The sequence below is a fragment of the Carassius gibelio genome, chromosome B2, assembly GCF_023724105.1.
Source record: "Carassius gibelio isolate Cgi1373 ecotype wild population from Czech Republic chromosome B2, carGib1.2-hapl.c, whole genome shotgun sequence".
Taxonomy (NCBI): Eukaryota; Metazoa; Chordata; class Actinopteri; order Cypriniformes; family Cyprinidae; genus Carassius; species Carassius gibelio.
The window spans coordinates 20,243,573-20,267,998 of record NC_068397.1 but is presented as its reverse complement, the minus strand read 5'-3'; the positions used below and the strand labels follow the sequence as shown (position 1 = coordinate 20,267,998).

General features: G+C 40.7%; 2 protein-coding genes across 28 annotated transcripts in view; one reads left to right on the top strand and one right to left on the bottom strand.

Moving 5' to 3' along the window:
* The window catches only part of rnf220a (ring finger protein 220a), a 122,714-nt gene that overhangs the window by 85,349 nt on the left and 12,939 nt on the right, over positions 1–24,426 (bottom strand). The gene's annotated exons all lie outside the window — the stretch shown is intronic.
* On the top strand, positions 252–4,518 carry LOC127950777 (uncharacterized). Of its 20 annotated transcripts, none has more exons than XR_008152542.1 (3): positions 253–3,834; positions 3,918–3,950; positions 4,238–4,518. XR_008152542.1 is itself a non-coding variant. In XM_052548055.1 (3 exons), exon 3 carries the CDS (start codon positions 1,675–1,677, stop codon positions 2,635–2,637), a length of 963 nt encoding a protein of 320 aa, XP_052404015.1. In that variant the 5' UTR covers positions 253–659; positions 743–775; positions 1,063–1,674; the 3' UTR covers positions 2,638–4,518. The 20 variants fall into 20 exon arrangements, 10 of the variants coding, with proteins under 10 accessions (XP_052404011.1, XP_052404015.1, XP_052404013.1 ...); XR_008152540.1 differs by having other exon boundaries at positions 3,915–3,950; XR_008152538.1 differs by having other exon boundaries at positions 3,915–4,017.

The window sequence follows — 24,426 nt, the reverse complement described above, 5'->3', positions numbered from 1 at the left end:
CGCCTACTTAAGTAAGCCAGAACCTGCCACTGAAAGAGACAGTCCGTGAGTTTATTACACCTTCAAAGAGAGAGAGAGAGCAAGAGAGCCTTCGAACTCCAGTATAAAACTGATGACACATTTATTAAATACCAAAACAGCTGCAGGCTTCCAGAAAGTGACATATCCACATCAGCCTGCCTCTCTAGCTAAATATTTATTTATTTAGCAATAAACAAATATTTTTATAATGATTTTATAGTGATATATTACTCAGTAAAAATATGTGTGTGGCAAAGTAGATAATCTCCCTCCCCTGGTACTTAGAAACGGCCTATCAGGGCTCAGTCATTGCTTTATAAAGGCTGTGATTAGGCTACCTGGGATGCGTCATTGTTGGCCCCGCCCATCCGGTACGTGTGCGCTTCCGCCTAACAAAGGTATGTTTGTAGCTGGTCTGGCTAATGCTGCAATGAGCTCTTGGACCTCGGCTAACTATATTAATTTATTGTAGCTGGAGTCGCCTTTTTGCAGCTTGAATAGCCAATTATTCCTGGCTTCGCTGTGGTTTTTAGGCTGTTTTTGCCACCTGGTTAGACTGATTTCATTCAAGTAATCTTCTGAGACTTGTGCTTGTGAGCAACTGTATGAGGTGTGTGTAACGCTGTAGTCAATACCTGGTATGTATAGATACACATGTATATGCATTACTTTTTAATGAACACTTGTGTTTTAAATTTAACTAATGGGTTGTTTTTAGTAGGACAAAGTTTTGGGAACATCCGCCTGTTTGCGGGTGGGGAAGATCGCCTCCTGCATAATAGCAGATTAAAGACGGCGTTGCTGTTTTGCTGTTTAATTAAGTATTGTTTGTTTTTCGTTATAATTGATCTTTGTTTGATTTTGTAGTGATTGTTAAAACTTTTGCTTTATATATTTCTTTCCTTTTCATTTTAGTTTTCATTAAGTGACCATTGTTCCTTTTTTTACATTTTGTTGTGTGTTTTGGTAATTGTTTGTCAATCAGGCTTTAGATTAATTTCGTTTTGTACATTTTAGTAATTTGTTTTCTTTGTGTTTTAGGCCCCTGAGTCGGGTGGCTAGCTGTCCTAGTATCCTGGTGGTGGTGGTGTTTGGAGCACGGAGTGTGGATTGTCGTTTGTAGTCACTCACCTCACTGTGTGTGTGTGTGTGTGTGTGTGTGTGCTTTACGAATAGCCACTTTTGCAGCTAGCCTACCCTGCTAGGGGTAAGCCTTCGTAAAACTGATTAATGTATGCCTGGTCGAATTATATCTTTGCCTGATCTTTTAAAAGGTGTATTTTCTATTTTGTGAATTTAATAAATAGTTTATACGCTAGTGCCTCTGTCTCTGCCTCCTATGGTAACGAACCTGTGTGTCTAAATTCCATCAAGTATTTAGTTCCCCTCACTTCAGAGGGGTGGCGTAGTCGGTAGTTATATCATAATTAATTAACTTCAAGTTGCCACGCCACATTCTGGCGTAGTCGGCAGGATACCGTGTTTGGCGGAGACACTGGTATTAGTGGTTGTATTTTTGTTTTTTTTCTTTTATTTTTCTGTTGCAGTGAGATTGATAAGGAGTAGCAGCAAAACAGCAGCGCACGTCTGGTGGATTCTGATTCTTTGTGAGTCTACTCCCTCTTGTTGGTAAGTGTTACGGCCGTCAAAATTATGGAAGAAGAGTTACAGGAACTGAGGGAAGTAGTAGCTCAGTTGCGGGCAGAAAATGAGAGGTTGCGTCAAGACCACTTTCTTGCGCTTCCTGGCCCTAGTGATGCACCTTCTATTGTTCCTGGTCCTTCTGTTGCTGCCCCCCCTCAGCCAAGTAGTGCACAGGCAGTCCTGCCAGAACGATTCGTTTTTGTACCTCGAGACAGGAAATGTCAAAAATTCAATGGCAGGGTTGGTCTGAGCATTGATGAGTGGGTTGAAGAGGCCAAAGCTTGTATGCAGGCTCGTTACCTGTCTGTTTCTGATCAAGCTTTCTTCTTGTTTGACCACTTGGAGGGGGAGGCAAGGGAAGAGATTAGGTACCGTTCGGAGATTGAGCGAAATGATCCAGATAAAATTATTTTGGTGTTACGGGAATTATACGGTTGCTCACAGTCATATGTCTCATTACAGGAGGCATTTTTTTCTAGAAAGCAGCAGGAGGGTGAATCATTGTTGGAGTTTTCCCTAGCTTTGATGGGTCTCCTAGAACGTGTGACGCAGCGATCGCCGTATGTTATGCCAAATTCACAAGTTTTGCTACGCGATCAGTTCATTGAACATGTTTGTGACGTGGCCCTTCGCCGAGAATTAAAACAGTTAATACGTCGTCAGCCAATGTTAACATTGTTGGAAGTTCGAAGCGAAGCTCTAAGATGGGAAAGGGAGGGGATGTCGGGGAGTACGAGAGGACGAAGCAATTCCGTTCCATCCGCCTATGGGATTCAGTATGGTGTACAAGGTGAGTCACGTAGTCAGCCTCCTCACCGCGGCCCCATTATATGTAGGAGGTGCCAACGACTTGGCCACTTTGCTGGAGAGTGCGATGGGGAGCGTGTTCCCCCTCGTCCGCAACCCCCTTTGCCCGCTGCGTCGTCATCTGAGGGTAGACAGCCTGGTCCATTTGCGTTGTCGGGAAATTAGTCCCCACCGTGTCGCCGAGCCAAGGCGCGGTTGGGGAATTGACCGGCTCTAGTGTTTCAAGTATGTCTCATTTAATGTCTTCATGCCCGCACCTTGTTATTCGAATGGGTGGGGTCCAAATTTCATGTTTGGTCGATACTGGCTCCATGGTGTCCACAATAACGGAAAGTTGGTTTCGTAAATATTTTGAACCATGGGGTCCGGATCGACTTAAGTCATGCCAGTAGCCGTCATGGCAGAGCACTTGTAACAAGTGTCTCGTGTTTCTCGTCGAGTAGCCGTCATGGCAGAGCACTTGTAGCAAGTGTCTCTAGTGTTTCTCGTCGAGTAGCCGTCATGGCAGAGCACTTGTAACAAGTGTCTCGTGTTTCTCGTCGAGTAGCCGTCATGGCAGAGCACTTGTAACAAGTGTCTCTAGTGTTTCTCGTCGAGTAGCCGTCATGGCAGAGCACTTGTAACAAGTGTCTCTAGTGTTTCTCGTCGAGTAGCCGTCATGGCAGAGCACTTGTAGCAAGTGTCTCTAGTGTTTCTCGTCGAGTAGCCGTCATGGCAGAGCACTTGTAACAAGTGTCTCGTGTTTCTCGTCGAGTAGCCGTCATGGCAGAGCACTTGTAACAAGTGTCTCGTGTTTCTCGTCGAGTAGCCGTCATGGCAGAGCACTTGTAACAAGTGTCTCGTGTTTCTCGTTGAGTAGCCGTCAAGGCCAGAGGACTTGTGCTAAGTATCTCGTGTTTCTCATGGAGTAGTATGGTCAGTGGTTAGAGTTGTGTTATCGTCGGGGCGACGATAAAATAGCTGGGGCAGATTGTGGCAAAGTAGATAATCTCCCTCCCCTGGTACTTAGAAACGGCCTATCAGGGCTCAGTCATTGCTTTATAAAGGCTGTGATTAGGCTACCTGGGATGCGTCATTGTTGGCCCCGCCCATCCGGTACGTGTGCGCTTCCGCCTAACAAAGGTATGTTTGTAGCTGGTCTGGCTAATGCTGCAATGAGCTCTTGGACCTCGGCTAACTATATTAATTTATTGTAGCTGGAGTCGCCTTTTTGCAGCTTGAATAGCCAATTATTCCTGGCTTCGCTGTGGTTTTTAGGCTGTTTTTGCCACCTGGTTAGACTGATTTCATTCAAGTAATCTTCTGAGACTTGTGCTTGTGAGCAACTGTATGAGGTGTGTGTAACGCTGTAGTCAATACCTGGTATGTATAGATACACATGTATATGCATTACTTTTTAATGAACACTTGTGTTTTAAATTTAACTAATGGGTTGTTTTTAGTAGGACAAAGTTTTGGGAACATCCGCCTGTTTGCGGGTGGGGAAGATCGCCTCCTGCATAATAGCAGATTAAAGACGGCGTTGCTGTTTTGCTGTTTAATTAAGTATTGTTTGTTTTTCGTTATAATTGATCTTTGTTTGATTTTGTAGTGATTGTTAAAACTTTTGCTTTATATATTTCTTTCCTTTTCATTTTAGTTTTCATTAAGTGACCATTGTTCCTTTTTTTACATTTTGTTGTGTGTTTTGGTAATTGTTTGTCAATCAGGCTTTAGATTAATTTCGTTTTGTACATTTTAGTAATTTGTTTTCTTTGTGTTTTAGGCCCCTGAGTCGGGTGGCTAGCTGTCCTAGTATCCTGGTGGTGGTGGTGTTTGGAGCACGGAGTGTGGATTGTCGTTTGTAGTCACTCACCTCACTGTGTGTGTGTGTGTGTGTGTGTGTGTGTGTGCTTTACGAATAGCCACTTTTGCAGCTAGCCTACCCTGCTAGGGGTAAGCCTTCGTAAAACTGATTAATGTATGCCTGGTCGAATTATATCTTTGCCTGATCTTTTAAAAGGTGTATTTTCTATTTTGTGAATTTAATAAATAGTTTATACGCTAGTGCCTCTGTCTCTGCCTCCTATGGTAACGAACCTGTGTGTCTAAATTCCATCAAGTATTTAGTTCCCCTCACTTCAGAGGGGTGGCGTAGTCGGTAGTTATATCATAATTAATTAACTTCAAGTTGCCACGCCACATGTGGATAATGAAAAATTCATTAAAAATGGTCTATAAATAAACTGATCTCCAGGTTGTAATCTTATTTGCATCCAATTGAAAATAATCTATAAATTTTACTTAATTTCTGTTATTTCTCCTCTGTTTTATAAATGTCAAAGTTTTAATGAAGTACAATAAAAGAGCAATGATATGCCAGTTTTAACTTTGATTTCACTTTTTAAAAAAAGTGAACGTTAGAGGAACGTTAGATGTTTTATTAATGTTTTTCAATTGAATTTGTTTTTAATAGTGTGGGAGCACAAATTTCAACCAATAAAAATTGCATTCACTGAAGACATAGTCTATGTCAATCAAAAGTGAAGTCAAATTAAACTAAATTAGAAAAAAACAACTGAGAAATTATTGAATGGTATTCACACGTTCAGCAAAGTAAATCAGTTTATCATTCACTTAATTAAACGTTGTATCTAAAACACGACACAGTATATTTGCACCTCAAATACCAGAAGAACAAGGTGACACTTGGCCAGTCAGCTTCCTATTTGTGTTAGTGATACGCAGCTGATCTTCTGCTGTTTGCAGTTACAGATGCACCAGACAGCAGAGAGGGAGGCGGAGGAATAAAGGCGGGAGGAGGCGGAGGTGAAAAGAGGGGCAGATGAGCAGGAGGGGGCACTTTTACAAAGGCAATGGAAAGAGAAAGTTAGACACAAAGAAACAACGAGGAGCAAAATGCGGGACACAGAGAAAGGAGAGCTGAGCCATTCAAAAGACCATCTGTGATTTGAAATGGATGAGTGTTCTGAGCGCTGTGTTTTTCCTTATCCAGAGCTGAATGGACAGAAACCAATCAGTACCTTAAAAAGGCCATAAACAAATACATGTGAAAAAAAGAGCCCTTCGTGCATCCTGACAGGACAAATTATACGGGGCGATATGCCTCGACACAGCCTTTAAAATAACAAAAAACTATGAAATCGGGAATTAACCGCGAAATAATTATGAATAAACGTATAAACAAAATGCCATTTAATTCACAAGATGCTAGTAAAAATGTGTGAAATGACAGGAAAATACTAACAGTGATTACACAGACTGTAATATATATTTTTAAAAGGCCTAAACTGACAAGTGACTATAATCATTCATTCTAATTATCATTAGGTTTTTTTTCATGTGGTTTATTATTGCTAATATTATCAATGGCAAAAAATATTATTGTTGATAATAATAAAATTAATCATGCTCATTCTAATTTAAATTCATGTTACCATATAACCTTAAGAAAATTAAAACGACCCATTATGCAGAATTACTCATGCTTAATTATCTCATGCTAATGACTGTTTATGAATGAAGAGAACAGTGGAAAAAAAAGAGAAAGTGATTGACACGAATTGTATGTATTTTAAATTATGCACTCAATCTAAAGTGCTAATACTTATTTTTATTCTAGTATAATTCAGATACAGGTACATTGTAACCGAGAGGAAAATCTAAATACTATCAATATACTAAACCTGTCTCAAGTGTTATCTAAAGTAAAGAGTAATAAAAAAGAAATAGTTTAAACACAGAGGAGAGTAGATATAATTTCTACAAGTGGAAAATTAATAAATATAATACTTTTTAAACAACAAGAATAAGAAAATTAGGATCATTATTATTATTACAATTATTAATGTCATTGTAAAAATGACTTCTGATTAAATCAGACTTGCAAAAGTTTCTTTGGTCAATTAGTAAATTAAGCACATAATAGATTTGTATACATTACTAGACATTAAAGCAAAATAATAGAGTTCTCTAAAAGCAGCACTCATTAAACACATCTACATGGAGCTCAACTGAGACAATTAATTACTTCTCTCTCCATAAAGTAAAATAATGTGAAATATCACATATTTTAATCAACTTCAGAAGTATTGCTATCCTCAAATTTTGGACGGGTGCCGAACACATTCATGGCAGTTTAATTAAATTAACTCACGGTACATCTTTGATTTGTACCCATTAAAAATACAATTTTATGACTCAATTCGAAAAAGCATCACATAAGGTTAATGACTAAAAGTGGGGCATAAGAAGCTTAATTGCGGACAGACACTGCCGACAGTATTTTATTGTGTAAAGCTAAATTCAAGAAACCAATTCTGCAGCTAAGAGGTTTGTGGATGGCATTAAATCACAGGGTAGCCTGAGACAACTGCTCTAGAGGACAAAAAATTATCCTTTAAAAACGTGAATGAACTTTTTATATGCCTCAGCCGAGTGTTTAATTTAGGACTTGATTGCTGGCCATTTGAGAATAAACTTAGAAGCAATTTATTAACAGTCCTATTAAAACACATATGAATTTACTATTAAAAGATCTTCATTTCTAAAAAATAGTAAAAAGTAAAAAAAGTTGAGAAATGAAGAGAATGTGTGCAACTTTCTCCACTACCTGCATCAGGCCTTTTACACATAAAACTAAAAGCTAATAATTTAAACATACATTTCAAGCAAGTTAATGAAACATTTAATTGCTTCCAGAACTGCAGTGTATCCAGATAAGTATGAATGTCAGATTTAAAATATTAAATATATTTTATCCATCTTCTAATACTGAACCACATCTAAACGGAAGGATCTTAATATGCTCATTTTACAGTTTAAAGGATTACAGTGCTTGGCACAATAAGAGTTGAATCTAATCTATAGGTGACACAAGCTAATAAACTAAAGATGAATTTCCGGATGGTGATTAACCCGTGCCTTAGTTGGAACGAGCTGATGTCAGTGGCGGATACTGAAGTGATGACATTAGCTGTAAATGTAATGATGCAGTGGTTCATTTCTTACTGCTGGGATGAGCTGCATGATGAAGTCAGTTAAGCAGGAGCACAGGACTCTTATTGACCAGGGGGAGTTTGCCTAGCACTAAATTCTCAGCAATAACAATGTAGTGAAAAGGTGAGAAAGGAAGGAGAGCAGAGATCAGCCTGCGGCGTGACCCAAGAAGGGGTGGCCTAGGTTTGGGGTGAAAGGGACGAGGAGGAGAATAGGGCCGACAGCTAGTCTCTTGACCTCCCAGAATCTCGGTTCCCCCTGGTGTACAACAGAAATGATAGGACCTCCTACCTTTCTTCTCCCATTTATTCACTATTAAAATGCATAGACACACATAGGCAAACACATTTACGGGACATATACTGCATTCAGGGGTATTAGAAAAAAAAATAAAACAGGGAAAAAGAGAGGAAGGCTGATGTTGTCATACTTATTATAAAAATTCAAAAGTGCTGGCCTTGACACATTAGTACACTGTGAGGGCATAGGAAGAGAAAGTGTGAGAGAAAAATAAACAGCAGAGGAGAGTGGTAAACAAAACATCCCCTAATGGATGGGTGTGTAGGGGGTTTTAAAAGCGGTCTACAGTTGCCATTAACAGATTAAAGCACCCTTTTGGCCTGATCAGTAAAGCGTGTCGGCAAACTACTTCTAACTACTAGCAAACCGCTCTGAAACACTCTTGCCATATCCTCGCAGCGGACACACCTTCAGCAGTCAAAAGAGAAAGCGGAAAAGATGGGGTAACGAAGGATCGGGTCTGACCCGCATGACTGCCCCCCTCCCAGCACACACACACACTGACAGGGGGTAGTTCCAGCCTGGTTGTTGGCAGGACTCTCTGATTTCACGGCAGGCTGGGTGGTGCCATTGAGCAGTCATCATGCTCTCTTTCAGCCTTTTAGACTACAAACCCCCCACCCGTTACCTCACCCCACAACAACTACACACGCAGACATGCATGAAACCCTGTAAGTCTCACACACACGTTCCAACATTCTCACCCAAGAACTACTATGACCTTGTCCTGCCATATAGCACCATCATAACACGGTTTCTCACACTCTGTCCAAAGATTTCAATGTTGAATCTATCAGACTTCTTTCTGCACTGATTTTTGTAAAAAATCTGAAGAATTTTCTGGAATATTTGTGGAATAAGCTGTGGAGTTATATATATACAATTATGAGTTATATATATACAATTATAAAAACATATCGCTAAAAAACAGACAGACAGTAGATGAAAATTATTTTATTTTGGATGCAATTAATCGTGATAAATCGGTTACTTGACAAAAAAAGTTTTACATTATGTTTTTTTTTTTTTTGGAATCTGAAATCAATCAAATTCTCCAAAATACTTAATAAACCCAGAGGAGCAGAGAACACTGTAAATCTGCTGAGCTTTCTGTGGAGCTGCATGTGGGCCTACTTATAAATTAAGCACCATCCATAATGTCTCCTAATGTGTCATCTGTCACACATTACAGAGACGTGACATGATTTAGATGGCATGTGAGGTGAGAGAACCGTGTGCACAGGGTGACAGTGTCTCACAGGGCGCAGTGAGGTAACCAGCTCTCTCCCTTATACTCTCCCTCTCCTCTGAAAGAGGACCAGAGAAAAGCTGTGTTTTGTTTGCGAGTAAAGTTTTCTCCTCCTCTTTGAGTGGGCTTGAGAAAGTCTCCCTTCTCTCCTTTAACAAACTCCCCTCTCTTCTGTCAGACTTCCAGCGGGCTAATTAACATGCAGCAGGGTGACTTTTCGCCTCTTGTGTTTCTCTCTCTCTCTAAAGGGTACTTAATAAAATCTGAGTCTGCGGAATGCAACAAAGGCGCAGTGCCTCAGAGCAGCTTCATTTCCATTAGAGAGGCCTCCCGGCTCTCACACTAACGTCTGGACCTGCAGTTCATTCTTGCAGAGCGGCCTAACAACAGGTTGGTACTGCTCCATTTTTTACTCATTATCTTTAAAAGTGTGGAATGAAGAAGAAAGCACTTTCTGGAAAAGAGGAATGTGCAGTGGCAGTCACTGTAGTGTTAAAAATCAATGCAATCAACTTTATAATACACAAATTACTTAATAAATATATAGTTTATATAAATATAAACACATTTTAATGAGGAAAATTACTGAATTCATATATATCTGATATATATATATATATATTTGATCATTTCTCATCAGTCGTGCCTCTGAATTTTAATCTGATTGAAGTTACCTTTAAATTGGGACAATATTGGGGAAAGTCAATCTGCCAAAGCCTGGCTGGGACTAAAAGACAAATAGTGTTTACTTAAAATATCTCATCATCACCCGATTAAAAATTCCATTTGTTAAAATTGCACAAATATGTGTTTCATTACACATGACTAATGGCTTTTTTATTAATGAAACACTCGCAGAGCTAAGGAATTAATCACAGAAGAGACAACTGAAATAAGGTATTAAAAGTTATTCAGGTACATTAATTGCGGCTGAAAATTGTTAGACTAAGATGAATCATGCTGATTGTTAGAGTTAAGGTGAGAGATGATGCCCCTCCCAAAAATACAAATGCTTGAATAAGAGTTCTTGCTACAAAAATCTCCAGTTATGAGATCATTGTGGTATAATTTCCAGTGGGAGGAAAAATTACCCCACAAAATAAAAGTGTTTTTCTCCTCAACTTAAACTTGCTTCCTCCTTATGTTCTTATTGCTCTCTCTCACTTCCCCAATCTCATGTCCCTGGTGCCTGGCTCTCCCTCACATCCTTTCTAAATTATTCACAAGCAGTCCTGCAGTATGCTTGATTAAGTTTTAATTTCAGCAAATTACCAATCGTCAAGAGACCACCCTAGTGAATCATATGGATGGCGAGTTATTTATCAGAGCTGAGGAGGTGCAGATACTTCAGCGCTCCCTGTGCTCTAATCTACTGGACACTGACCTGGACTTCATTGTGCAAATAGTCAATAGGCCGCAGCTAGTCATTTACTCACTCAAGCAGAACTACACCTGACTTTGAGTTTGAAGTGTTCAAATTGCTCCTGTGTGCGAGAACAGCTGTTAGACGTGTTTAAAGTCAACTTGAAAGCAAAATGCATGTCTTTATGTTCTTGAAGAGATAGCTCACCCACAGAAATTATGCAATTATTATATGTATTGCTTTATTTCTTGTATGTTTATGTATATATAATTACATATATATTTAATATAATTTAATTATTTTATTTTATGTTGTTTTATGTATAATTTAATTTAATTTAATTTAATTTAATTTAATTTAATTTAATTTAATTTAATTTAATTTAATTTAATTTAATTTTGGGGTTTCAGATTTGGGTGAGTAAATGATCACATCATGACAGAATATAAATTTTTGGGTAAACTAATCAGGTTGATTTAGTGACATTAAATGATACATTTGACTTGAATTAAACTAGTTCATTTGTACACTACAAAAAAAAAAAAAAATTGGTTCCCTGACAAAACATTTTTTCCAGTACATGAATGTATTAAGCCATGAACAGCTGAACAGCATGATATTTCCCTTCTAATCTCCTGACATTATATGTGGGGCGCGGATTAGCGCTCAACAAACTGTAAATTACATTGTGGTCTCATTAAGACATAATAGCATCTTATTACTCTAATTTACCGATATAGGCATTTGAAGGGCTAGCAGTGGCACTCCATACTGCCGCTAACTCTGCGCTTATAGATTAGCGCTCTCCTTCACAATAATCAAGCTCTAACTGCAGGTAGTAATTTAGCACTCTGGATAATTACCACTAATGATTGCATCGGTGTCGTAGCGAGGGAGCATACGCGCGTGATTATTATGTGCATTCACGCGGCATGTTTACGCTAACACAGAACCGCTGTCGATTTGTGCGTGTGAAACGCTAGCGGTAGCGCAGTAGCTCATAACCCATTAGCCTGAGTGTGGGGAGGTAGCCAGGGCCGGCGTCGGATTTATCACGCTCTCCCTGGGTGATTGTCCGACACAGCTTTCCTGTAGCTTTGACAATAGGGTTGGGATTAACGCGGCCTGTCAGTTTCCCCCACACAACAGATCTTTTTGTCCTCGTTAAAAGCTCCTCTAATTAGCGCAGAGGGGCTTCGCTGCTATCTGCTATCGCTCAGATACACCACAGGGTTATAGCTGCAAAAAAGAAGCACATTTTTCCTCTTGTTTTCTATGGGCAGCACACCCACACACATACAAAAGCCCCCTTACGGCCTAGGAGATATTAGCCTTCCCCTTTCTCTGGCTTTTAGCACACCGATCATAGATCTTATTCATGGACCGTATTGCCTTATTGCGGTCTCGGCTTTAATGAGACATAATAAGGGGGACATTTCGTAGCAACACGCTGCTCTTTTTTTTATTTGCTGAACCGTATCTCTCATTCTCGCTCGCTCCCTCCCACTCTCGCCAGCTCCCACTTGGCAGATGAATCATATCTTTCATGCTACATATGCTAAAGCCATGTAATTACAGGCCACCTTAAATACAACAAGTCATAAAGCTGTCGCCAGAATTACCCCGAAACAAGGCGGGTGGCTCTGTAACCAAGCTGTCACTGTTAAAATTAATTTATCATGGGACGGGGAGAGAAAGAGAGAGAGATAATTTGGCAGAGGAAGGCTAGTGGCTGTAACAAAGTGAGTTGAAAGCTAGACCGATTGACAGGAATAAAAAAAGAACCAAGTAGAATGTTGACACCAGACATTCTGTGCTGTATGACTCATCTTTATCATTCTACTTGTTGTTACTTTTTCGACTTCTAAGCCTTCACAGCTCGCTATATATATATATATATATATATATATATATATATATATATATATATATATATATATATATATATATATATATATATATATACGCTGTTATATGATTTGCTAAAAAATTACGCACAAAGGTGTGTTTTGGAGGTACACAAGCAGTGTGGGTGCAGTTCAGTCAAGTTTCAGCTTCCTCCCTCCTGGCTGCTAAAGGCTTTAATTCATCAACGAGCTGCTTGATTGATCTGCTTCTCATGGGCCGCTCTGCCGCTGCTGATGCTGCAGAGCGCGTGTAGATGGCTGGCAGAATAAAGAGTAGCAGTTGTATGGCTGGCTGCGAGAGTGGAGGGGACATTTTTTAAAACGTATTAATCGCCTTGCCTGATCAGGGCCAGAGTGCTGCAGACAGGCCCTGTCAGGGCGAGCATGAGAGAGATGGTCTATAGGACCGCACGAGTCTCAAAAGGGCTGCTACTCACGCCTACAAACACGGCTGAATCCTTCTCTTCTGTGAATAATGCACACACACACACACACACATCCAAAATCAAACACACGCTCGCAAGCAGCATGCATGAAAGAGCACACAGCTCTCTGATGATCGTAATCGGGCCTCGATATCAGCAACTCCCTGAACGTTAAACAAGCTCCATGAAGGAAAACCAATTTGTCATAGTTATGTTTTTTCTTCCTTTGTGATGTTATTTGTATTGCCCTCAAAGCTACATGATTAATACATTATAATGGCACCGTTATTTCACTTTTCTTGGCTGCTTGTCTTTTAGCTTTTTTTAGCTTTTTTTTGTGCACATACAATTCAGTCGTTAATTGTGGAGGGATGCAGGGAGGAATAGCAATGAGAGAACCGCAAGACGAACCATAAGGCGCTGTGTTTTCAGCCCCATTTAAACAGAAGGGTTTGCTATTGTGGTTATGCTACATCAGAGCTGGGCTCTATGGGTAAGTGACGTCTCTGTTTAAGACGTTTGTGGTTATACGCCGTGCAACTGGTGGTGGATTAACCAAATCAACTCCCTGACCTACCACTGAGAAGCATGTGAAGCAATATTAACTTCATACCCTCAGTTTTTTTTTTTAAGTAAGTCATTTTTTATGAATATTTTTAAACTGACAAATAAAACAAAAGACGAGGAAGTGACAGTAAAGACGTTTCGAATGTCACGAAAGATTTTTATTTTAAATAATTGCTGTTCTTTTGAACTTTCTATTCACCAAAGAAAACAACTTAAAAAAAATTATTTTCACCAAAAATATTAAGCAGCACAACTGTTCTCAAAATTTATAATAAAAATAACTTTTTTTAGCAGCATATTAGAATGATTTTTGAATGATCATGTGACACTGAGGACTGACAAGTAATTCAGCATTGCCATCACAAGAATAAATAACATATTAAAATATATGACAATAGTTTATTATTTAAAGCAATATTACAGTTTACCACATTTTATGACCAAATAAGTTCAGCCTTGGTGAAAATAAGACTTCTTTTTAGAGAAAAGAAAAAAAAACTAACCAAATTTTGAATGTGTGATACAAATATATAATGATAAAAACTTGGCTGTTGAACGATTGATTAGTCAACAATTAAGAATTGTTAGCTAAAATCACAACACAAAATTATAATATGTAAATAAGAAAAGACATATAGCGTATAAACAAAGGGCTCTAATACTATTTCTCTGAGTTGAGTCAAGGCCTCAGTACAGAGTGCATGAATCTTAAAGGAAGAAGACCATTTAAAAGGACATGCTATTAATTGCTGGGCTACAAATGCTACCCACAAATGGAGCACACTAAAGGAAGTCATTTCTGATTCAATGACCATTGACTGGGACAGGGGGGAAAGGAGGAGCCAGGGATGAGAAAAGAGAGACAGAGAGAGGGTGTGTGTGGTCCGGGTCTCGCTGGCTCCCGGGGTGTTCCGCTACACTGAGGACAGCACAGGGGAAGTGAGAGGAGGGAGCCAAGGTGGCGAATGAGAAGGGAAGGTGACAAGACATCAGGGAGAGTGCAATGAATTATTTATGAGGCCACTGATGGACAGGCTGAATAAGAGACACAGAGAAAGGGGGGAGACAGAAGGATCAGTGGAGGGGAGGGGTGGACAGTAGAAACCAGGGACTCTTTCATGCTTTGCACACACTCACACAGACAGACAGATGCACATACACACCACAAGCTGTTGTGTGAGCCTGGCCGGAGAGGTATAGGGTGATGGGATGCTTTGATTTTAACAAACCCCCAACATAAGAGTGCGAGCTTCAGAGAACAGGGAGGATATGTGGTGTGGAGCATATGTATACGTCTTGCCTGTCCACTCACCAGTGAGAATGTAGCAAAATATATATATATATATAAATAAGATGACTGTCACCATTTTTCACAGCTCTTGGCTATAAGAGGACAGTATGTTTAACCTCAGTTCCCTGCTGGTGCTCTGGGCCTTGTTCGGGGCACATGTGAGTGATGTAGTGCTGAGAGCTCTGTGCTCATGTGACCGCTCCGTAGGTGCACAGTGAGGGGGGTTAGGACTGGTTAAAGCTGGGATGATGAATATTTAACCCTTGCAGACGGGCGGTGGTTAATTTGTCAGGTCCGCTGGTTAAATGCCACCATTAGCATTGGGCCCGGATATTGACGGGTAGAGGCTGGAAGCAGGGATGATGGATGTAGAACAGCCCAAACCAGACAGCCGGCTCATCACGTCGCTGTATCGACAGAATATTATTAACACAGCAGCAGAGTGTGCTACAACAGGTATGGGCTAGAAAACACCCTCGAGGGGGACACTCCAGCACACACACACTGAAAGCTTAAAATTTACACACACTGCTTAATATTCCTATATGAAATTATAAATAATATTAATAATAAATATGTAAAATACATATTATATATTAATAAAATGTAATATAATAATATGTATTATAAGTGACCCTAGACCACAAAACCAGTCTAAAGTGGCACAGGTATATTTGAGGCAATAGCCAAAAATACATTGTATGGGTAAAAATTATCTTTTTTCTTTTATTTTTTTCCCTTTTTTATGACAAAATCATTAGGATATTAAGTAAAGATCATGTTCCATTAAGATATTTTGTAAATTCCTTACCATAAGTATATCAAAGCTTATTTTTTTTGAATGGACAGATTTAAATGTGATTTTCTCAATATTTAGATTTTTTTTTAATCTCAGTGCAATGTTATCTGGCAATTGTTGCAAGCCGCATTCAAACTCACATTACTCACATAAGCACCCTAAAGAACTAAGCCATGACTCCAACCTGACATTAATTTTACTCTTAATGCAATAAAGTTGAAACCTCAAAAAAGACAGTTATAGGGCAAATAGTTTTATTAACCATTTTTCTTTTTCATGAATTTTCTTTTTTGTGTAACCCCTTTCAACGCCTTTTGGCAGCATGTGGCTTGGGGTGAGGGTCATGTCATTGCTGTTCTCACAGCCACAGGTAAACCTCTCCCTGTGCTCCACTGCCTGCCATTACAGCAAACAGCAAACCCAGAACCCCTACCAAAACATTTCCCACCATGCGATCTGCCTAAGGAACGCAGACGTCCTAGCCCACCAGGGCGTCTGCCCTGACCCCGCAAATTGCCCTGTTTCCAGGTATATAACACCAGTTTTCTGTGTGAGGCCGTTTCTCCCTAGAAACCTGCCACTGAAGCGGGCTCATAACATCTCTCCAGTTGTTACTGTGACATTGCCGCAAAGACAGGCAGTTTTAAAACCTCCACTTTACAGGCCCTTCTGCTATTCATGCGGGTATATGCCACCGTCTACATCCGCTGCTGATGCAAACAGCCTTGCGCTGTCATTATGAGAATTCAGCTGGAGTCGAAACAGTTTGGAATAGATTGCCTGAAAATCTACCAAGGGGGAAAATAAAACAAGAAGAAAAATAAAACTGGCTTTCTGGCGAGGCAAAAAACAAATCTTGTATTTCTTTGTGCATCATTCCGTGAAATACAAACACATCTGAGAAAACGAAGTGAAACATTCCTTAGTGTTCGCCCCAGCTCAGCAAGCCATTGGTGGCAGGTTTGTTGAAGCCTGACTGAACAAACAGTCTTGTCTCAAAAACAAGCCTCTCTTCTCCAGTGCTGCAAATAAACTGTTCACTCTCTTTCTCTCGTGCTTTCTATCTACGTGTCTATCTACTTTTGGCTGTGTTCACATGTTCATTTATAAGCAGATGTGATTCTCAGACTGACCTACTTATTCAACAACTTTCAGAAGTAGCTTTAATATGGTCTGTAAGAATAATGAAATTACCGTAAGTCCTTATCTGTTCTTTTAAAACATCAGCAATATAACATGTTATTTAATACAAATATGTCAAATCAAATGTTTCAAAAATATAAAAAAAAGAGATAAAACTAAAAACATTTGTTCATTATTAAAAGAGAATAATCTACCATTCTCATAGAGCACAATTAAATAAATAGGACTCTGAAACTGGAGTGACATCGATATTCTACTGCTGTGTGAACGCAGCCGTTTTCTCTTTCCTCTCATCTCTTTTTCTCTCTCTCTCAAGGCTTAGGCTGATGTACTGAAGGATAGATACGCTCTGAGATGCATAGGCCGTCCTCCCCTGATACTGTTTGTTTGTACATGCTCGCTTTGTTTCCCTCCTCTCTGCTCCACAGATCTTTGCATCTCGCCAGACTCTGTGTATCATAAGAGACCAGTAAACAAAAAGTTAAAGGAGTCATGCATGGAGGGCCTGCGTGAGCCCTCCTAAACCCCAGAAAGCAAACTGGACACACACGGAGGCCCATAAAAGGAGCAAAGTTAAAGCAAAAGGCCCCACACAAGGAGCAAACACGCTGTCATATGTGTGCAGAAAAATGGTCTCATGTGGAGAGATCTGCAAAGGGGGAGCAGAAGGAGAGCCGGTGCCTTTTGATTATTTGCACTTGTTTGATGTCCCCGCAAAAAAAAAGGACAGAAAGGAGATGTGTTTAACTTCTAGAAGAGAGCATCACGCTGTGTCCGAGCCATACGACCACTATCACTAAACCCCACTCAGCCTGCCGCTTGTTAGACAGAGCACTGGAAAATCAATATATCTTTGAATGGAGGTCACAGGGGTGACTGCTTTGGGAAAAGTGACAGATTTGCTCTCTTTTGCTCTCTAAGCCCACCCCCTCCTCCTCCGGTCCCCATTTGTAGGTTCGACTGTGCCCCCCCTCCACCCCCGTTTCCCCAGAGGCGGATGCCGTGCATTCTGCCGTGGGGATGTGGTATTAGACAGCCCGTATCCAAATGGCACCCGCAGAGCCGCGCGAGCACAGGAGCCAGGGGCCAACATGACTACAGGATTACACAGCAGCAGGTGTGAATCACAGCTTAACTCACAACAGCACACATATACACAGGAAGGGGAGGCTCGATATAGAGGGAGTTCAGATTAGCCACTTTTAGGTTCCATTTTCAATGGCGACAATTTTCGGCTCTGCAGTGCTGAAATTGTTGGGGTCTCGGGCCTGCAGGTGAACATCCACAGCCTGAAAATGGCCGACTGAAGGGGGGCAGTTAAGGGCTTTGATAGGGGTGAAGAGGAGGGGGTCTCTGCTTCAGATGATTTTTGCCCCCCCCCCCCCCCCCCCCCAGGAGGAAACGCGGTCAAAGAGTGTGCGTGTTCTTTGATGTGTCACAAAAATAAACTCGCTCTCGACTCGCAGAAAACACAAACAGGAAGAGCACTCAGTGTATGAAATCACTCGTAACCGTTGTGTCTTCTATGTCCGATACTGTTTCGCTCACAGTGAGTGGACACAAAAAGGAACAAAGAACAGTAATGAAAAGTAAATTAACCAATATCCCTTCTACCAAATAAGATAATTGAGGATTGCTTTAGACTTGTTGATTACAAAATCTTATTTTTTAAACCCTCAGCCTCTGTTGAGACTTACTTTTTGTTTGAGACTCAAATTTTTAAAAAATAACCTCTTATTTTCACTTAATTGTTTTCACGTGTTCCTCTTACCTGATCAAGTAACAGAAATTATTGAAGCTTTTTTTTCTTTTTTCTTTTTTTTACACACAACACAAGGACAATTCACTGCATTTATTAATGTTTTAAGTCTTGGAAATATTTTAAATATTTATAAAACATTTTATTTATTTATTTTATTTATTTATTTTATAACATTTTCAATGGAGCATGACTAAAGCATTTTCAAGTTGAACATTTGTAAAAAAAAAAAAAAAATAAATAAATAAAAATAAATAAATAAATAAAATATTTTTTTAAGTATCAGCCTTGTATAGGTACTTATTATTTTTTACATTTTAAGTCATTAGCACTCAGTCTTAAGTGGCTTCAAACAACACTTGGGTCAAGAAATTTTAAGAAATGTATTTCTTTTATTAAAAAAATATATATATTTGGGTGGTTTCAATTCTTTCCAATAAAATAAGTTTAAAAACCTGAAATACAAGGGTGCCAAAATGCTTACAACTCTATGGTTCAGTTACAGCACCGCACTGGGTGACAGGATAATATGACCATAGATCCATGATCACAAAATGAAAGGAAGAGTAAAAAGAAAGAGGGAAAGAGAGACAGAGAAAGAGGGAGGGAGCGGAGAAGAAGAGGAGAGGCCCATTTGTAATGTATACTACAGAAGGCATTGATGATTGCAATTATCAAATAGCTGTTTTAAAAGGCCATTGATTGGTGTCATTAACTCAGCGAGTGTTTACTGATTGCTGCATTTGCACGATCACTCATGCTGGGCGCTCGCGCATCTGTTCTGATTAGCCCTGAAGAGGAGTGGGCCATCAAAGGAAGGATATAAGCTCACACACGTCCAGCTGGCAGTGAGCGTGTGGACACACACACAGAATTAACACACTCAAATTAATAAAACACATGCATACAGTTCCTGCATGCGCACACGTAGCCAGAATACTCAGACACATAGTGGCTGGCACATGAAATGCTTATCTACTCAGGGCTACTGTATTCAATTATGTCAAAAGCCTTGTTAGAACACAACTGAGAATGGCGACATAACCCATCGTGATAGGAGAGAAGGGAGGGAGTTCTTAAGTGCCTATTTTAACTGTTTTCTCCCAGGCTGCCTGGCTACCAGCCCACCCCCAAAACGGCCCTGTTTATTGGCATGTAAAAACCCAGCTTCATAGGCCTGGCCAGACAGACCAGCTTGACAACTGCAGAAGCGTTTCAGCTTCCTGACCACCCCGCACTCTGGCCCTTTCACTAACCACACACCGCCATGGCTACCAGCTGCCACGGTGCTCTTATCAGTGGGCCGCCTCCCTGTCACCACAACAAACAAGCCCCTACTGCCACTACACAACCACCCACAGAGAAAGAGAGGGGGAAGAAAGTGAAAACGCTAGAGAAGGGAGAGAACAGGTAAGACAAACACCGTTCCAAAGATGAAAATGCAACCTTCGCGAGTATTAAACAGAGGCAGGAGGACAACAAGGCAACTTCACTGTCCGTGACATCCCACAATGCTGTTCATGCAATTTGGCAGTTGGTAGAAACAAAGAAAAATGGTGTCTTGAGTTGAAATGAGTAAATTTTCTTACATTTCTGATGGTTTATAGTTTCTAAAAAACGTTAAATGTTCAGTTTTATTGTCTGTAATCTATTGTTAACATAGATAGATTGAGGTAGCAGCTGTTTTAGGTTAGAGTCTCCAAATAAAAAAGAGGAAATAGGAATCAATCTAAGGGGGACTAAATAGACAATGTGACCATGAAATCGAAACAAAAGACATATATTTGTTTCATGATTTCTTCTCACCCTCCTCCCACATCTCTTTCGTTCTCAACCACGTCTTTCCAAATAAAACCCACCTTCCTCGTGTTACTTCAAAAACAACAATGCGGTCACACCTGAGAGGGGGCAAAAGATACACTCTCACTTTCACCAGCACAGCTGTAGTTGAACACGGCCTCTGAAATGCAACCGCAGCGACAGACGTGAAAGTCGGCAGCGCACAGACAGTCAGGCGCAGTGACAGGCATTGAATTTAAATATGAGCTAGCTGCTGCGAGAGGATGCACAATTAGAATGCAGGATTGGATCAATAGGCGTGCTGACAGATGGATTACTAAGGTAAATAGATGATACATGCTGCTAAATAATTAATCAGGCCCCTACGAGCGCCTGGACAGAGAGTGACAGGAAGAAGGTACAAAATGGCAACACTTTCTAATGTGCGTGGGCTATTGGCATTCTGGAGGACCGTGCGTGTCTCTATGCAGATTCTCCTGAGCCGCCTTTCCGCCTCAGGTCTCACCGACCGGTAATGAGCAATGATCACACACACGCGGCCCTCTCAGAAGCAATAAAGCAGAGCTGGAAGCTTCGTTAGCACAAGCTACAAACTGCTACAGGTGTAAGGGCTTACGGCGTGCCTCTAGCTAATGCTAATGTTTGGAAGAAAGACCAGCTTACATTAAAGACATTTCTCATGCAAGATGTCACTCCGGATGCTGTTGTTTTAATCTGCGACAGTCGTCTGAAACTCCCAGAAAGCCCCCCAACGAATCCCGCTCAGTAATCACTTCTGTTCAATAATTCACATTTAAGGCGATGCAATAAATATATATATAATATGTGTGTCCTTTAGCCAAGTCGGCTTTTTGGAAACAAGTCTGTCACAGAAGACTGCACCCGCACACGAAGAGGAGATTAGATTACTGAGGGAAACAGTGAGGAGGGGTGAAGGAAGAGAGGGAGAAGGATGAAGAGGTGGTGGTTGTGAACGGGCGGGCTGGGTCTGCTGTGCTGTGGGTGGTGAACCTGTTAGCGAGAGTGAAGTTTCATCCCCTACCTCTTTAAGGGACTCAGGGGGACAGGGCTTTTCAGCACATCTGCATTAGTCCAGTATTAGTCCAGGGAGTTTGAGCCTGATCTACGGGCTGTTCCTGGTTGCCGGTGGCCCGGAACTAAACTCAGGGTTGACGGACGGCCCACTGTGGTACCATGACCGGCTCTCTCTGACCCCGGGTGCATGAGCAGAACGGATACTAATGCCAGCTGTGTGGTTCTACAGGACTCAGCGGACCGCTTTCGGCTTGCTTTTATAGCAAAGCGTGACATCACCACAAGGCCCACATCCAGGCCATGGGAACAAGCCTGACCTAAATCCTGGGTGCATGTGTGTGCTTGAAAGAACCCCCATACAGCTGTGTGTACACATCTGCCAAGAGCTTAAAACTATGAATGGAAACCATTTAGGTCGCGATGCATTCTAACAGTCTTTTAAACCATAAATAAATCCCAAGTAATATGCAATTTTATAACAAACAATTATGTTTGTAAGCTACTGTATATTCATGAGGATTGTGCTGCGGTGTAAGACCTTCACGTTCTACATCAATTCACTCTGATCCCAGCTGTTTGTCTGTAGAGGATGCACGCTCTCATCTCATTTCCCCTGTTCATTTCCCTAACAGTGGCTCCAGCAGCCCGCACACACCAGCCTGTGTCCAATTCAAGTGGGCCTGCCAACAAAGCTCAGGCAGGAAGCGCTAATCCTTGATCTGCATCATGCCGCAACAATGGCTCAGCCCGGCACTCCTCCACATCACAGAGAGCAGTGCAACCATGGCCTGCTGCACTGACACCTGCTGTCTTTAGCCAAGAGTCACCAGAGGAGAGAGCAAGACGGATCGCACACTTTGCTCTTCTGATCTGCAATAAAGTAATTCTCATCACTCTAAAATAGAGATGAAACCTGATTTCCGAGCAAATGTTTGTTATTAAGCTGCACAGTCTTAATGCTCTGTTTAAAAATTGTGAAGATACAGAGAGTAAGAGGAATAAATAGAAGAGTGGATAGATAGAACGATAAATAGAATGATGGATAGAACGATATTACTATTGTATAGATAGATAGATAGATAGATCTCCAAGGTGGTGGCAAGAGCAAGATAGACTGAGGATAGAGATAGAGAGAGAGAGTGGTAGAAGCTGCAAGGAAGGAATGGATGAAGGGTGGAGGGGGCACCGACAGGGAGCCAACATGAGAGGACAAGCCTTTTAACATCTGGGTAAGCACAGACGAGCGGCTGCTCTGCAGCCTAATTATTAGAACACTCTTACTTAACTTAACTTCGCCACTAGACCGTGACAGAGAGAGGGAGGGAGCAGGAACCAGAGCAGGAGGACAAATGAGGGAGGGAGGGAGAGACAGAAGGAGGGGGAATTTTTGCTGGGATGACAATGTTGATCTCCTTAACTCTTCGCCTGCCGGAAACCAGCGACAATACTGCCGGCCTGAGAAAAGAAGAAGCCGAGAAAACGCTTCTCTAAAACTCCAACCATTTTTCATTGCTCTGTAACAACAGATTTCCATTATTATGACGTTATCCTGGTGAATTTGCCACTTCTGCTGCAACTGCTTCCCAAAGTTTTCAATACATGCGAAAGAAAAACACACACAAACATGCCACTGACATCTGCTCTGACAAAAAAAAAGAGGTAAAAAAAACAACAACTGTGTGTTTTAACAGCTGTCAGTGCACACTGCTCTTCAGAGCTTTTGAAAGGGAAAAGACGGCGGAATAACTATACACTCTGACAGATCTGTGCGGCCCAATCGAAAAACATGAAAACAAGAATCAATCACGCAGACAGAGTAGGGAGTGAGGAGAAAGAGAGAGCAGGAGAATGAAAAAGAGACAGAGAAAGAGCACCGGCAAATAATTAAAGGCTCAAACCCAGTGGCTGACTGGCAACTACAAAGCCAGAGAGCGACAGGGAGACGCAATGCAAAAATAACTATGCTTGCTAACACAATGCATCTCGGCGCTACTGCTCAGGAGCCGTGTAAATTAGAGGATGAGTCCCCGCCAGGTTTGCCATTGTAACAATATATTCTCATGACTGATGCTCTGGCACATTCGGGAGGACACGGGAGAATCTTTTAACATGTGTTGATGTGTGCTGTAATCTGTGCTATATATCGACCCAAACTGAAATCATTTGAAGTTCCGAACAAGTGTGTGGAAGCTCCACGTGGAAGGACGGGCAGCCGGTGGCTCGCTGCTGATGTGGTGGGGGTTAAGCACAGAGCTGCCAGCCACCCGGTTCCCCGTAAATCAGCAGGGATTTATGGAGACAGGCCCACATGGCTCACGGGCTGGTCACATCAGGAAGGAAGCCCGTGTGGCTGCTCTCTGTTGTCTTAAGGATTTTTTCCCTTTTATTTCAGCTGCTCAGGAAGGCAGCTGCAGTCTGCGTTTCAGCTCACGGCGCTGCTGATTGCTCATCCCCTGCCTTTTATTATTTTTTATCTTTCTTTCATCTTACTCTCCCTCATTCCTTGCCTTCTCTCCTTCTAAGACTACTTCTCATGTCTTATTTTTTTCTGTGGCTCACACTGAGTTTGGAAACAGGTTACACTGTATCAGTCTCTCTGTTTATCACACACACACATTTTCCCTCTGGATGTGAAGCTGGGAAAGCTGTCCTTGGTCAGCTTCACTGCTCAGCTCTGCCGTGCTAATGTGTGCAGGGAGAAGGCAAACAAACATGCTCCAGATGCAACACTTTCATACTGGGAAATGAACACACACACATTGTGCTAGAGACAAAATTCCATAGTGACTAATTTCTGCCAAAATAACACAGTTAATCATTCATAGTAATTAATTATAATAATAACGATTCCATTAATATCACATCATAGGATCCACTAGACTATAATATTTTTTTTTTCATTTTTTTTCCTTTCCTTTATACACAGGGTCACAAGGGGATACGATTGTATACAACTATAGATGCTTTGGCAATAGTATATGTAAAACAATCATGCAAGTACAATATAGTAATTTCAAATATAATTGAAATACATGAGTGTGTGCTGTAAAACGATTAATCGTGATTAATCGCATCCAAAATAAAAGTTTTTGTTTACATAATATGTGTATACCATGTTTATTTATTATGTACATATAAATACAAAGTATAAAATATATTATATTCATATATTAAATATATTTTGATATAATATAAAATTTAAGAATATAAATATATAAATGTATATACATGTAACTATTTCCTAAATATATAAATGTATATGTGTGCATATATATATATATATATATATATATATATATATATATATACACACACACA